Here is a 14,752-nt window from a genome sequence, read left to right as displayed (position 1 = left end):
TCCCTCTAACCTTTTCCATCCTTTTTGTCAAGCTTTCTTTTAAGAAAAAAACTTCATGAATCATATCCAAAAACTTATTTGAATGTCTAATAGTCAAAGACTAAGTATTATGTTTTTCTTCCAGAAAAGAGTTTGTAAATCAAAATAAAACCTTAGCAATGAAGGTAGTTATTTTCTGATGACAGTACAAATTTTGGATGGGTTTTATTATTCTGATGAACTGACATTGAAGTTCGTTTATTCTCTCCCTTATCTTTTTGAATTCATATTCCTATATTATTGCAATTCAGACAGATGTAGTTATGCATTACATGAAATAATTTATTTGTAAAGTTACTATTATAACTCATAATTTATATTAGTAATGAATAGTAGTCATGAAGAATGATTTTTAAATGTTAATAAACACACTTTTGTTGTTGTTCATTACTTAGTCACATCCAACTTTTCATGACCCCATTTGGAGTTTTCTTGGCAAAGAAAGTGGAATAGTTTGCCATTTCCTTCTCCAGCTCACTTTACAGATGAGGAAATTGAGGCAAACATGGTTAAGTGATTTGCCCAGTTACACTGCCAGTAAGTGTCTGCGACTGCATTGAATTCAGGTCCTCCTAATTCCAAACCTGCAGCTCTCTCGCATCACCTAAGTGTTCTAGGGAAGTGGAAGAGGGGAACATTAAAACGTGACATTGTGAACTCTTATTGAAGAAGAGAAGCAAGAACAAACTTAAGTCTAAAAAAGAGATGCCATGTACAATTAAAGATTATAAAGCAGTTAATTTCCTCTAATTCTCCATCTTCGTGATGAAAATAGTTGTTTGGGAAAATACTTAGCAAATCTGGTACTTGTACCAAAATTGGTGTTAATAACACCACAATCAGTGGAGTTTTATTGGGTAGAATAACACTTTTAATCATAATTTTAATTGCTTTATAGGGATAGGGCATGTATTTGGATAAGTTTTTACTAGTTTGAGTATTGCATATTACAAAAATTGATTGCAGACTTTGGAAAAATGAAAACAAATCAGCAAGCCAAAGACATAGCTTTTTCTGTTAATAAGCTCTTATTAACTTTCAATTTGAAATAAATAAGCATTTTGGCAATACCAAAACTAAAATATTTCCAGAGGTTAATTCATTTTGAGATAATTATATAGAAAAATAAGGCTTATGGAAATCTTGATGTTTAAGAATACCAGATGTTTTTCAGTTTTGTTTGTTATTCTTTTTAATATTTCCTGGAAGAACTTGACATTTCCAGTGGCAGACTAGTGGTGGTTAGCTAATGGAGATGTTGCAGTGCCTCCTGGCCTTTGGATTAAGAATAACTTTCCAGTCTTGTAGACATTTTAGAGTCCATTAAATTTCACTAATATTCACTATGAAAAGAAATCAGGATAGGAATGTCATTATTGTCAACATTAATATAAATTTTAGTAATATATTTTCCAGTCTCTCCTTCACCTTCTTCTTGAGAAAATAAAATCATATAATCAATGAAAATATATAATATTAACATCTTCATGTCATAGTTTCTTCATTAAAAATGTTATTTTATTTTTATTGTTTTTTGTTTTTATATATTTACTTTTAAACATATTTCTTCTTTAATGTTAAACAAAGAACTCTTCCTTTTAGCGAATATCTTAAAAGAAAGAGAAAAAAGTTCAGCAAAACCACTGAAAGGCAACTTGGTATAGTAGTTAAGTGATCTACTCTTGAAACCATAAGACCGAAGGTCAAATGTTGTCTCTAATACACAATGGCTTGTGATGTAGGAAGTCACTTAGGTGCTAGGTAACTTTGCAAGACTTCATAAGATAGAAAATGTGCTTTCATAGAAGTTTCCTTACATAACCACTAAAGTCATAGTCCTATCCCTCTGTCTATAAGCAAAACTACTAAATACATCAGCCATACTTCTCAGAACATGCAGTTTTCTAACTCTATAATCACCTAACTTCGTAATGATGTCCTACCTAATCACAAATCTTCATGAGGGCTAAAGTTGATCATCATAAACATGCAGCATTTGCCTTCGTTGTTTTTTCTTTGTTGACATTCCTTCGATTTATGTTATTTTAACTGTTTTACTCATTTTGCTTACCTCATTCTACATCACCTCATATGTCTTCCCAGGCTTCTCTGAATTTTCTACATCCATCACTTGTTAAGGTGAATAATATCCCATTACACTCTTATATTGTAATTTATTTTGCCACAAACCGGATGATAGGCATTTTGTATGTAATTTCTAAATCAATAATTTCATTTTGTCAAGGATTCCCTTTTATTTGTTCTGATATATTCATACTCATTCATACTGATCACAGAAGATAATTTTGCTTTGAGATTATCTGATTATCAAGGTCCATATGAAACTCTCACTGGGGAAAATCATACTTAAAAATCTATATATTTTAAGAAGTTGAAGTGGATATTATGGGAAGACAGTGGGAAGAAGATTATTTGGACACATGAACTTGCAAATGTATAGATGACTTCATAATTTTTTCAATAAATAAACCTAGACGTGATACCTATTGTTTTGAATCAAATATTAGGTTGCCTTGCTGTTGGTGACCATGGTCTCTTTGGTCTCAGGTTCCTCATTTCTAAAAATGTAGTTGAAGTAGATGATATGTGAGGTCTATCTTGATTCAGATCAATTAACTTCTGCAAACATTTATCAAGCTAGTTCTAAAATTTTTACTTCTTGATCCAGTGTTCTTTGAAATTTAGACATCTTTATTATTTCTCAATGTGTGAACTATTTCTTAAATATATGACCTCGCACATGTCAGGAACAATGTGGTTCAATTTCAACTAAAAAGAAGGAGGCAAGTAGCATGTTACATAGAATCTGTCTGCTGGGACTTGGTTTTAAAAAGTGGTTTTATGTGTGTTTTTTAGAGTTACTTTATTTTTGATTGTTGATGGGCTCTTGAGCTGTGAATCGCTGCCACAGCAACTCAAGGGAAAACAGAAAAAACCTGGGATAGTGTGTAAAGCTACTGCACTGGAGCGAATGTGGTTTAATTCTTGGCACTAGAAGCCTGTTGGAGAATTACAGTATACTGGCATGAGTCTCCTGGTCTCATTGTTCCAGATGAGGGAGTCAGTCTTAAGAGTGTTTGGCACTAAGGGGGAATAAGAGGGAGAGTTATAGGGAATGAACATGCCCTGAAGAGGCAGGATGCTGCAGTAACAATGGCTGGCACAGTTGGAGGGCCATTCACCGGTGGGTATTGCTACAGGCATTGATGCAAAGAAGCATATGTGAGCAAAAGAAGCAAGGGGTGAAAAAAAGGAAAAAGATTGCAGTAGGAATGTATCATAAGAGTGTGGTAACCAATAAGTAAATAAAGAATAGAAAAAAGGCATTAATAATTCAAATGGATTAATGTGAATATTAATTATATAAAGATTAGAGACTTTCTCACATAATTTCTCCTAATTGTGTCTTCTTTTTATATCGTGTTTATTGGTACTGATTTAATTTTTTCTAAATTTATTATACATCTTTCATTTATCTAATTTCTTATATTTTACTATATAGAAATATTATTGCTACCTTGATAATGACAGTGAAAAATTGTTATTTTAAAAATTAGCCTAGAAGTGATATTTTTAATTCAAATCTTCAGGAAATGAAAAGTTAAAATTTGGAGATTAATTGAAAAAATGTTTATCTCTGTTTAACTTACTGAGTCCCTATTTGTCACTCTCAGATCTTGGCAATTGTTTACAATAAAAGTTAATATGCACTTTGTAAGGTTCAGATCAAGGCACCTCATTGAGAGAAACTAGACTATTGTTTGGAGTTAGTAGAGAGTATAATTTATATCCTCTGAATGCTCCCACAGAGAATTTATATTCAGGATTGTTTTATAAGGAATGTCTACATATAGGGATATACATATAGAAAGAGCTTATTTAAGTACATAGAAATTGAATTATTTAATGTTAATATTCTACTCATTTGTCTTTAGTTTTGATATAAAAAGTTTATTTCTCAAATATGATAAAATACAATACAAATCATTACACATAATACAACACTGATGATTTTGTTTTCTTTACTTTTTTCTTATACAATAGATACATCAAGATTAATAATTACCCCCAAACTTAACAACTTTAAAAAGTAAATCCCAAGTTTGAAGATATTATAAGTTGAAATTGATGTCCCAAACTGAGAGCTTCATTTGATAATCATTGACAATGTACAAAGAAATTTCCAGAGATATGATAGCATTTCAAACTCCTCAAAGTATTTAAGTGTAGAGATAGAAACATATTTGCATGCTAGTCTTTATGTTTTTGTTTCTACTTGTCCAGAACTATAATTTCATCAATGTGAGGAGCAACTAGATATGAAAGCTTCCACAACAGATATAGCTCTATGAATCATTTATACTTCAATAAATATTTATTCAGTGATTACTGTGTGTTGGGCAGTGTTCTTAAGCTTTCAATTATTCTATCCTAAAAAGCAAAGGCAATGACTGTTCTTAACGACCTTACAGTCTTATGGGATAAAAAAAAAAGAAAAGAAAAGAAAAGAAAAGAAAAGTGAAAAAGGAGGGAGAAAGGGAGAAGGCACCTGCTTATAGTCTTAGAAAATTTCTTGGGAGTCCTTGATTATGATAACAGCTAGTAAGTGTCAGAGGGAGAATTTGAACTTAGACCTCTCTGAATCCAAATAATCCTGTCTACAATGCCATGCTCCCTCTCAGGGGTGTATTATACACTACAATACTTTTAACTGTAAATTGTTTCCCCTAGAGAAAAATTGTGATCAAGGGAAGACATGGGGGAAAAAAGTATATGTAAGTGAGTTGATAGGGAAAGAGAAAGAGAAACACTATGGCGTGATATGATACTGATGACTGTATTTAAAAAAACTTGCTATCTTGTTGACTAAATTCTAAGGTCAGTTGTTTCCTTTCAGGTAGCAACCAAGAAGTCTGAATACTAAGGGTGAACAGACATGTTTTTGAGAAGGATTTGAAAGATGTCTTAAAGATACCACTTTCCCCACCTACACCCCCCCCAAAAAAAATCACTCATGTATTTTGGTAGAGATGTAAGGATTCTTAGGGATCACATGGTCCAACCCTTTCACTTTACAGAGGATGAAACTAAGTGTTTAAAAGAGGAAACTGATTTGCCCGGGATGTATTCTATTACACAGAAATTGGGACTGACCTCAGTTGACAATAAATGGACCTGCTAATAAACTCATAGACTTGCTAAAGCTGACAGAGATCACATTTCAATGCCTTTATGTATCAAAGGGAAAAAAAAGAGACCTAGAATTAATATCAGAACAGAGGTTAGTACTTAGTTTCCTGACTCCTAAGTCAACATTTTTTTGTAATGTTCCAGCTAGTTTTCAGGATCAGCCTCGAGGATCAGCCCGAGTCCTTGGTCTTAGTGAAGAAGTAATGAAGGCAGGATGGCTACCACTAGGCTGGTCAAAGATAGAATGTCTCTTTTCTAGTCCATCTCAGCCCTTAAATACCCTATTACAATTACACTATTACAGCATACTGAATATGTGTGAACTAGAGGACCATTACATCACCATGCTAAGTACTAAGTATATATGTGAACCAGAGAACAATCATCAATTCTATTGAATTAACACCTTATTTCAAGTATACTTCTCCAGAGTTCTAGCCCTTTACAATTTTTTTCAACAGGGTTTTTGAAATTTGATCTCTCTCAGGGAATAAATATTTAGAGCAACAGTACCTGATATCATAGTTCAGGTATATCTTTTCTGGTATATCCATGATCCCAAACTCACACCCTATCAGAGGTCCTCAAACTACGGCCCGCGGACCAGACGCAGCAGTGGAGGACGTTTACCCCCTTCACCCAGGGCTATGAACTTTCTTTATTTAAAGGCCCACAAAACAAAGTTTTTGTTTTTACTATAGTCTTGCCCTCCAACAGTCTGAGGGACAGTGAACTGGCCCCCAAATAAAAAAGTTTGAGGACCCCTGCATCCTAGATTATGGGTTAAATAACTTGAGGAAGGTGAAAATTTTGGGGAAACAAAGTAAACTGGAAATAGGGGTGAGGAAAAGAATGAAACAGAGGCATTTCTAGAAAGGCATGAATCTCCACCAAGGATTGAAGTGCTAACCATCCTCTGCCCCAACTTTCTACCTCCAACCACCTCTCTCTAGAATCATAAATTCAAAGACAGGAGAGAACACTTTTGTTTGAAAAACCCTTTTCTTCACTTTTAAGCATAATCTCACTGATTATAGGGCCTGAGATTATTGGATTGTTTTCTACTCCTTTTACAATGCAGCCTACCACATGCTTCCAATCTTTGTGCCTTGTAAGAATTTCAAAAACCAGAAAAGGCAAAACTTCTGGATAAGAAAAAGATTGGTTTGGAAGAAACACACATGTGTCTAGGAAGCCATGATCTTCTAACAGTGATGGAGAAACTATTTTCTAAAACCATCTTGCTTATCCTCTGAAGGGTCTCCCTCTCCATAGACTGATTATGTATAAGAGAGAGAATAATGTCTCTCTCTTAGAAAGAAGCAATTGAGGGTTCTAGGTTGCTTCCTGTACATAGATGAAACATGAGCAACAGGAAAACTAATTGACATAGAGGAGAAGAGCCCCATAAGACTTCCTTCCACAATCCTATACATGGTTAAGATCAGGGCTAGTCTCCCATAAGCCTCATTCTCTTCTTGAGCATCTCCATGTCTGGTCAGAGATCTGCATTTAAGATATTTGTGATTTTATTGTTGAAGATGAAATTTCTGCCAAAGCATGTTGCAACCCCTTCATATTCCTTTGTGCTTTGTGATTTTCTCTGTTCAAAAAATAAAATAGTAAAATTCGCCTTGTAGCCTACCTTCTATTGATGACTTTCCATAAAACTTCTATTGTTGACTTTCTAAGTGACTTCTAGGAAACAGATTTTGTGAAGCAGGTCCATGATGGTGAAAAGGAGAAAGAGATGGATGAGAAGGCTAGTTAAGAAATATATTTAGTTCTATAACTTAATATTTCTGGTCTGTTAACTTAAGTTTTAAGAACCTGGAGTCACCTCTCTGCCACGATGATTGAAGCAGGAAGATGCATTTGGGTGTGTGTGCACACAAACATATAAAACTCAACCCTAAATACAATTCCTCCTCCTTTTCTTTAGTCCTCTTTCTTTTCTCCTCCTCTGTCTTCTCCTCTTCTTCTTCCTTTTCCTTATCTTCTTCCTCCTTTAACAAAAAGTAACACACACTATCTAAGAACACAGGATGTTTATTGAATCTCTGTACTCCATTTTATAACATCAGGATTGCAATAGGGCTTAGAATCATGTTAAAATTTCATGTTACTCAGATTCACACATTAATGAACAGATGCATTGTTTCTATTGGGATTTTGCCATTTGGTCTTTCAAATCTCTAATCATGAATTTCCAAGTGAGAACTATTCATAGGAAAATTTGGTTATTGATAATATGACCATCCATTGCATTCATTATTTTCAGTTTGTTTCATATAGCTCTTCATATATTAGTAGAATCTGATTGAAACATTAGCTATCTTAGAATATCTTATTTTGTGTTAGACAATGATAGACACTCAGAGTAGATATTTGTTGAAAAATCTAATATTTCACTTATATGACACCCATGAAAAGACAATATGATTGGTAGAGGTAAAAGCATAAGCATATTTGAGCTTCTTGGGTAACTAGCTTTGAGCTAGTCTCATGACTTATCTGAATCTTATTTTCTCATTTGTAAAATGGAAGTAACATAGTAATATGTTTCCTGCATGCTCTTTTGCATTTTATATTTATCAAGAAATTAAGTATTATGAATTGTCTCATTTGCAGATAACAAAATGGTTTACTGAGAAAATCCCTGAGAATTAGTTATTTATTGACTTGAAGTCTTTAATTTGGGGTCTAATATTCACCCTGTGACTTCTTTCAGTGATTTATTTCTATCTTGAAAAATTCTGAAATTTCTTACAGTTGTTCCATCGTGGAGATCTCTGAGACCTCCAGAATTCTCATCACTGAAATAGCATGATATATCCTCAATATATTAGGGTCTTTTGTAAATTTTTATTCCTTTTTTTCTTCTGCCTTTATGAGTTTCACTATTAATTTATCTGATCTGATTATGAGATTGAATTTTGTGTTTTAAACTTTTTTCTTATAATCTCAGTAGCTTGCACCTGACCTTCCTCATTCTTTGGTCCCTTCCATAACTAATGCAATACTTCTTTTCCTGCACAGATCTGGGAGACTGAGTATCTTCAATTTGAGGAATTTGGGATGCTGACTGATTCCCTGTGGGGAAAGAATTTTCTTGTTCCTGTTCTTTTGGTCTCAGAATCACTGCCTTCTCAGGCTATCTCTCTATTATTTTTCTTGCCACATTCCCCTCGCCTCCCATCTTATATACACATATGCCTACACATACTGAAAAATTGTATCCCTTTCTTTTTTGATGATTAAACAGAATCCATACTTTCAACCTACTATAGGATATGGGGGTGGGGGAGTAGAAACAAAATCACTTCAAGAGGAGGACCAGATATAGCTACTTCACCTGGACTTTGAAACAGAAACCTTGAGGTTAAGACTAGTGAATTAGAAAATTAAATGTTTCGATTTTAGATATTATACTTTTAGATTTTATAGAATTCATGTTTCATCTTATGGATTCAACTTTATTTGTGCAGAGTTGATATTTATTTCCTCTAGGGTGGGGATACTTACTAGATAGAAGAATTATTGGATAACAAGTTCAATCATCTTGCACAACATACCATTTTCCTAACTAAAATGTTGAATACCATGGATTTAGAAAATTCATCTAGTTCATCTGCCTCACTTTCCAGATGAGGAAAAACATAGCCAGGGAAGTTGTGATTTCCATAGGAAGTAGAAAAGCTTGTATTCAAATCCAACCAAACTACTGATAGAAAATCTAGCCTTCTTTGAACTGTCCCACTCTGCTTCTCTGCATTCCTTTTACATTTGCAAAATGCAGTGAAATTTAATTTAATTTTATTTTGAGTTATTTGAATGACATTTAGAGCAATGAATCAATGAGGTGTTTTTTGTTTATTTTAACTGCCTTGTGTTAGGTATCACGCAAGGTGAAAGAGATTTGTGTCTTCGGGAGGATGCCAGCAACATCTAAATAATTGAATATATATATATATATATATATATATATATATATGTGTGTATATATATATATATATAAATTAATACATTGATATAAAATAGAGAGTAGGGGAATAATAGCTGGATTTGAGGGAATAAGAAAGGTTTCATATAGAAGGTGGGGATGTACTCAGCTTTTGAGAAAACTAGAGGTTCAAAAGGGCGGATAAAGCACCTAGCATAGTGTCAGGAAGACCTGAATTCATAATTTGTTTCAGACACTAGCTGAGCAAGCTCAGACAAGTCATTTAAACTTATTTCCCTCAGTTTCTTCATCTGTAAATGCATTCACACTAGAGAAGGAAATGGCAAACCACTCCAGTATTTTAGCCAAGAAAATCCCAAATGGGCTCATGAAGAGTCATTCAAGACAACAACCAGAAGGGATTCTAAGAGATGAGGATTATAATGGGAAATACAAAAACAAGGAGAGAGAAGAAAAGTGTTGTCAGAACCATTGGAATTTAAATACCACTTTTTCTCTGTCTCTGTCTCTGTCTCTCTGTGTCTCTCTCTTTGTGTGTATATATACATATGTGTGTGTGTAAACATATGTTATATATATATATATATATATATATATATATATATACACATATGGATGGATGGATGGATGGATAAGCTTATTAGACACAGAAAATTACATATTCCTTCAGAATTTCTAGTTTCCTCATTAGTAAATTTGAAATAATAAATTATATACTGAAAGGGACTTTAAAGATTATCTGGCACAATTCTCTCATTCTATAAGGAAACCAAGACCTAGAATTAAATTTTATTCAGTTCAATCAATTAGCCTTTAATGAGTAGCCTGGCCCTGTGCTAGGCACTAGGAATGCAAAAAAAAAATCATAAAAGAAATGTTAGTTGACTCTCCCAAAACATACCAATCACAAGTAGCTGAATTGGGATTTTTAAAAAGCTCCTTTTACTCAAAAGCTGAACATTTTGAAGGAATGGGCTCTTTTTCTTAACAGAGTATTTATGAGAATTAAAAGAGAGAATGTATGTAAAATATTTTATAAACTTTTAAAGGGCCTGATAAATGTTAATGTTTATGATGATGATAACCCTAACCATCACTATTTAAATTAACTTATGCCATTTGAAAACATTTTAGTCATCATTTATTCATAGATTTGAACTATAATTTTTGATATGTCATGTCCAAATATCATGGGGTTTGTTATTTTAAAGGAACCATTCATTTGTTTGAGGCTTTTTAAAAAAAAGCATTCTTGGGTAAAGTTGTTTTACAACTAAGTCTTATATCTTTATAATAGTCAATAAAGAGAGACCTGGAGTGTTCTGCAGGTTTCAGAAATCAGGCTACTGTTTCTTTAACTGTAATTTAGACAGAAGACTTCTGTTTCTTTATGAGCACACTACAGTGAATATTTTGTCTAGCTGCAGGGGAAAAACTTTGTCATGGACTTTGCAGACAATAGCCTTAAAAGTAAAATGGTCTGTTTTTGGTGCCTGGGGGTTCTGTAGGCTATTGTTAGTTCACAAGGGATTTCTATTGCTGCGTTCCTGCTTTGCAAAGGTTTGTTAGCTTTTAATGACTGACAGTTACTCTGTTGCAAATACCACATTGGCTGCACCCTGTATACATGAACCTTGAAAATTTTGAAGGGTATTAAGGGAAAAAAAGAAAGAAAGAAACGGTGATGTTTATTTGACCTACCCAGATAGGTTCTAAAAATGATTCCCTTCAAAAAGTGTTTACTGGGAAAAAATAAACTTTGTGAGTATTTACAAAAAAAGTGTTTAAAGTAAGGTCATCTAAGATCATGAATAGTAGCCTTGTTTACAATGAGCAATATTTTATCTAATTCATTATTATGAAATAGCCTCTATCGTTTTAAAGAATCTAGTAAAGAAAGTTGGTTTTTGAAGAAGTTAGAGATTCTAATTCAGTAGTAAAGACTTTTGTATATATAGAGAGAAAAACTATTTTGATAAAAAAAAACCTCATTGTGCACAAACACAAGGATGCACATTTAAGGGAGTGTGCACATATATGTATAAGTAGAGATATATGTAGATTTACATATAGGTGCAAATATGTGCAGTCACAGTACGTTTGTATTTATATATATGGAACCTATAACAGGATAACATGTCAGACTCAGTTTCTCAGTTTTGCTTTACTAATAACCTTTTGAAATTGTGGTCTTGCTGCTTCTCCATGAAAAAAATCCCATTGTTGTTTTGTTGAAAACTCTTTACAGACTTTGGGACACTAATTGTTGATAGCTTTAACTTGGGGGTCCGAAAAAGTAGAAACGTTAACCAAATGAGATAATGAAGATTCTTTAAAATGCATTTTACTGTGAGGAAAATTAACCAGTTTCTAATAATCACATGGTCTCTGGGCCAGACGGTCCCTTTGATAAGTTAACATGTACTCCCTTTATGCTCCTAGTAGGGGGTAAACAAATGTCTGAACAAATACAAATACACATAAACACAAATGTGGAGAATAGCAGTGGATGTCTTAGATCCAGATAATAAGTGTGAGTATTGTTATTTAGATGGAGCATACTGGGACACTTATCTTTTAGTACACTCCATTTTCTAACTGAATGCAGTGCTAATCGTGGTATTGAAAGCCATTGTAATTGTGTACCCATCTAAATGCTGACAAGAATATACAATTACATTGTTTGGAATTGAGTTTAATGTTTTTTTCTGAATTTTATTAGCATTTATATTTACTTATACATTACGATTGAACACAAAAGAAAAGGTTACAATGCAAGTGTTTCTGCGATACAAATATCAGACCCATCCACAATCTTAAGGTCTAAAATGTGCATTTCCTCTAAATACTTCTGCCAACATTTTTAAGGGAGTGATGTAAATCTGAAATGAGCAAAATAATGGGTTTCCATTCTAGCAAATACTTTCTCTCTGGATTTTACAATTTTATAAAGCTTTTTTCACACTAACTTAAGGAAATTACTTACAATATTCGTATTACTGGCAAATCTTTCCTCAGTGTGCTTACCAACACCACGATGTTTAAGCACACATTATAAAGTGGATGGAATTGTAAACACACAGAGGGATATAATTACATGTAGCAGATTTAAGTGCTAATTCTTTTGCCTTTTTTTTTACTGTGCATTTTATCAACATAATTATTTTTTGACTGCAGACTAACATCCTGAAACTGACAAGCAGGAACTTGTTCACTAAATTGGAAAACAATGAACTGCAGGTTTATATGTACCTATTGTCATACAGAATTAGTATGGCTTTGTTCTGCAAGAGGAAAAAGCTAATGATTTTGAAACAGCAGGTGACAAAATGCATTCTTTTTTCCTCCCCTCTTATCAGTTTGTTGATGAAGTCATTATGAACTGGGGCACTGGATAGGGATGGCCTTATTTTTAGCAGATAGATTTTTAATGAGCTCTATTGTAAAAACAGTTATGTTGATTTTCTTACTTTTCTACCCTCTCTTCACACAGAAACTCCCAGTATTGAAAAGCTCCTATCAAAGGACTGGAAAGACAAGCTTCTTGCTATGGGATCAGGGAACTTTGGAGAAATAAAAGGTAAAATCTTTGTGATCATCTTGATCCAAAATGTAACAAAATGAAGATGCCATGTACGTTTTTTTTTTTCCATGATACTAAGGAGCTCCTACTTTTGTTTTCTTCTGCATCATTATTATTTTCTACTATCTTCTGTATTCTCTTTCTATAGTGGTTTTTATTTCAAACTTGAGAGAAAATTACCAAGATCATCCCTTATTTCTAATTTTTAAGTGATATTATAACATACAGAAACACAAATGTATATATCCATATATGTAAATAAACAAATATTTCTATGAATATAGACATATCAACAAATGCAGTTATACATTCATATATCAGACTTTTGCTTTTTTAACTCTTTATTTAAATGATTTATCTCTAATAAGAAAACTTCATGAGAAAAGACTATATGTGGAAAAATGCATAGGTATATAGTTTATATTCTAACTTAGAATTAATGAAATATTACAGAAATAATACATTCTATATACATATTCTTATCAAGGACATGCTTGAATCAATAATTAAATAAAACTAATAGAAAGATCCTGTACAGATTTTAAAAATAGAGAACAAGTCCAAAGACAGAAATAATCATTTGAATGTTCATGTCTAAACTATATCAATAGAATTAAGGGGCAGAAAATTGCATTTGTTTATTTAAATCTGATACAAAACTATGATTTCTTCTAAATAGGATTAGCTTCTACCAAGGAAAAGAACAGCTATTTTGTATACCCAGTAACTAACTATAATAATGTACAATTAATAGAAATGTAATAAATGCTTCTTCAATTGAACTGAACTTAGATATCAATTTATTATTACCTGTGACATGTTACATACATAAAATTTATATTATCCAGAAATGCTATACAACATTCTGTAGTGTCATTCAATATAGGGATAGGCATATAAATATACAATAATGTCACACATATAAATACTCAAACATACATGTAAAAACATTGTCTCATTAAATAAGAATGGCACATTTCATTTGTGTAGAGTATTTTTTTGGTTTCTTTAAGAACATCCAAATAAAAGGCAAAAAATTAAGAAGCCAATCTTTTAAATGTTTGGATATTAACATGTTTAGAATGTTTTGGTGTTTGGAAACATTTAGATAATTGACTGAATATTTCAGTTTCACAAAAATGCATAATGTTGTATAGAAATGACCTATAATTAACCATGAATGAAAAAAATGATAAACCATATCATACTCAAAGAAATATATTGGAACAGATGTGACCTAAAAGGATAGAAGGCAAAGTCTAAGTTTAGAAATTGAGAATTTCCATTTTGATGTTTAATTTTAAGTAGAAGCTGTTCTTCAACCGTTTAGCTCTCCTGAAGTTTAGAAAGTAATTTCAAAGGTACTCCATTCTCTTTTGGACTGAGTCAAAAATCCTATGAAGAATAGAGCTGAGAGGATTGTCTGTTCCAAGTCTGTGTGATCTCATTCTGTTGGAGAGTAATAATTTTTACCTCTCCCTCGTTTTCCTTCACAAGTCAAACTTAAAAGCAGAAACAGCAGCAATGATAAGCTTACACTAAAGAAACTCAGCAACCCTTTCAGCCTTGCCCAGGGGGAGGATGGGAAACTAGAGTAAAGTCACAAAAGAAGTTTCTGAGTCTTTAATTTTTGGTTTGGGGCACTTTACATTTGGAGCACAAGTTTAGTTATTGTTTTATAGTTTTATTCAAGTCTGCTTTCTAATGCATTTTAAAGCAACAGTAGGTCTGTTGTGAGGAAGGGTATGGTTATTAGGTGTTTGGATCAGGTTTGGCAATAAACTGTGAAAGCAGTCTAGATTATTTTTCTTATTGACTGCCTGTGACAGTTAAAATTACTTTCCATTGTTCATAGGTGACTAAAAAGCAAAGAGGGTACAATAGTGTTTTGCTCTTTGGGGGGCAAATTAATTTTACTACAAGTTGTTGGGATTCAGGATGGATGATTATATAGT

The 14,752-nt window shown here is 32.8% G+C and overlaps 1 protein-coding gene across 4 annotated transcripts in view; it reads left to right on the top strand.

Annotated features, from left to right (window-relative positions):
- SOX5 (SRY-box transcription factor 5) overlaps positions 1-14,752 on the top strand; it is a 446,382-nt gene that overhangs the window by 201,282 nt on the left and 230,348 nt on the right. For all 4 annotated transcript variants that reach the window (XM_031938465.1, XM_031938463.1, XM_031938462.1 and 1 more), the window contains exon 4: positions 12,708-12,794. In XM_031938465.1, coding sequence (XP_031794325.1) covers positions 12,708-12,794 — 87 coding nt within the window. The remainder of the gene's footprint in view (positions 1-12,707; positions 12,795-14,752) is intronic.

Source organism: Sarcophilus harrisii, chromosome 5 (genome assembly GCF_902635505.1).
Source record: "Sarcophilus harrisii chromosome 5, mSarHar1.11, whole genome shotgun sequence".
NCBI lineage: Eukaryota > Metazoa > Chordata > Mammalia > Dasyuromorphia > Dasyuridae > Sarcophilus > Sarcophilus harrisii.
This window is presented reverse-complemented; position numbering and strand designations above follow the sequence as displayed.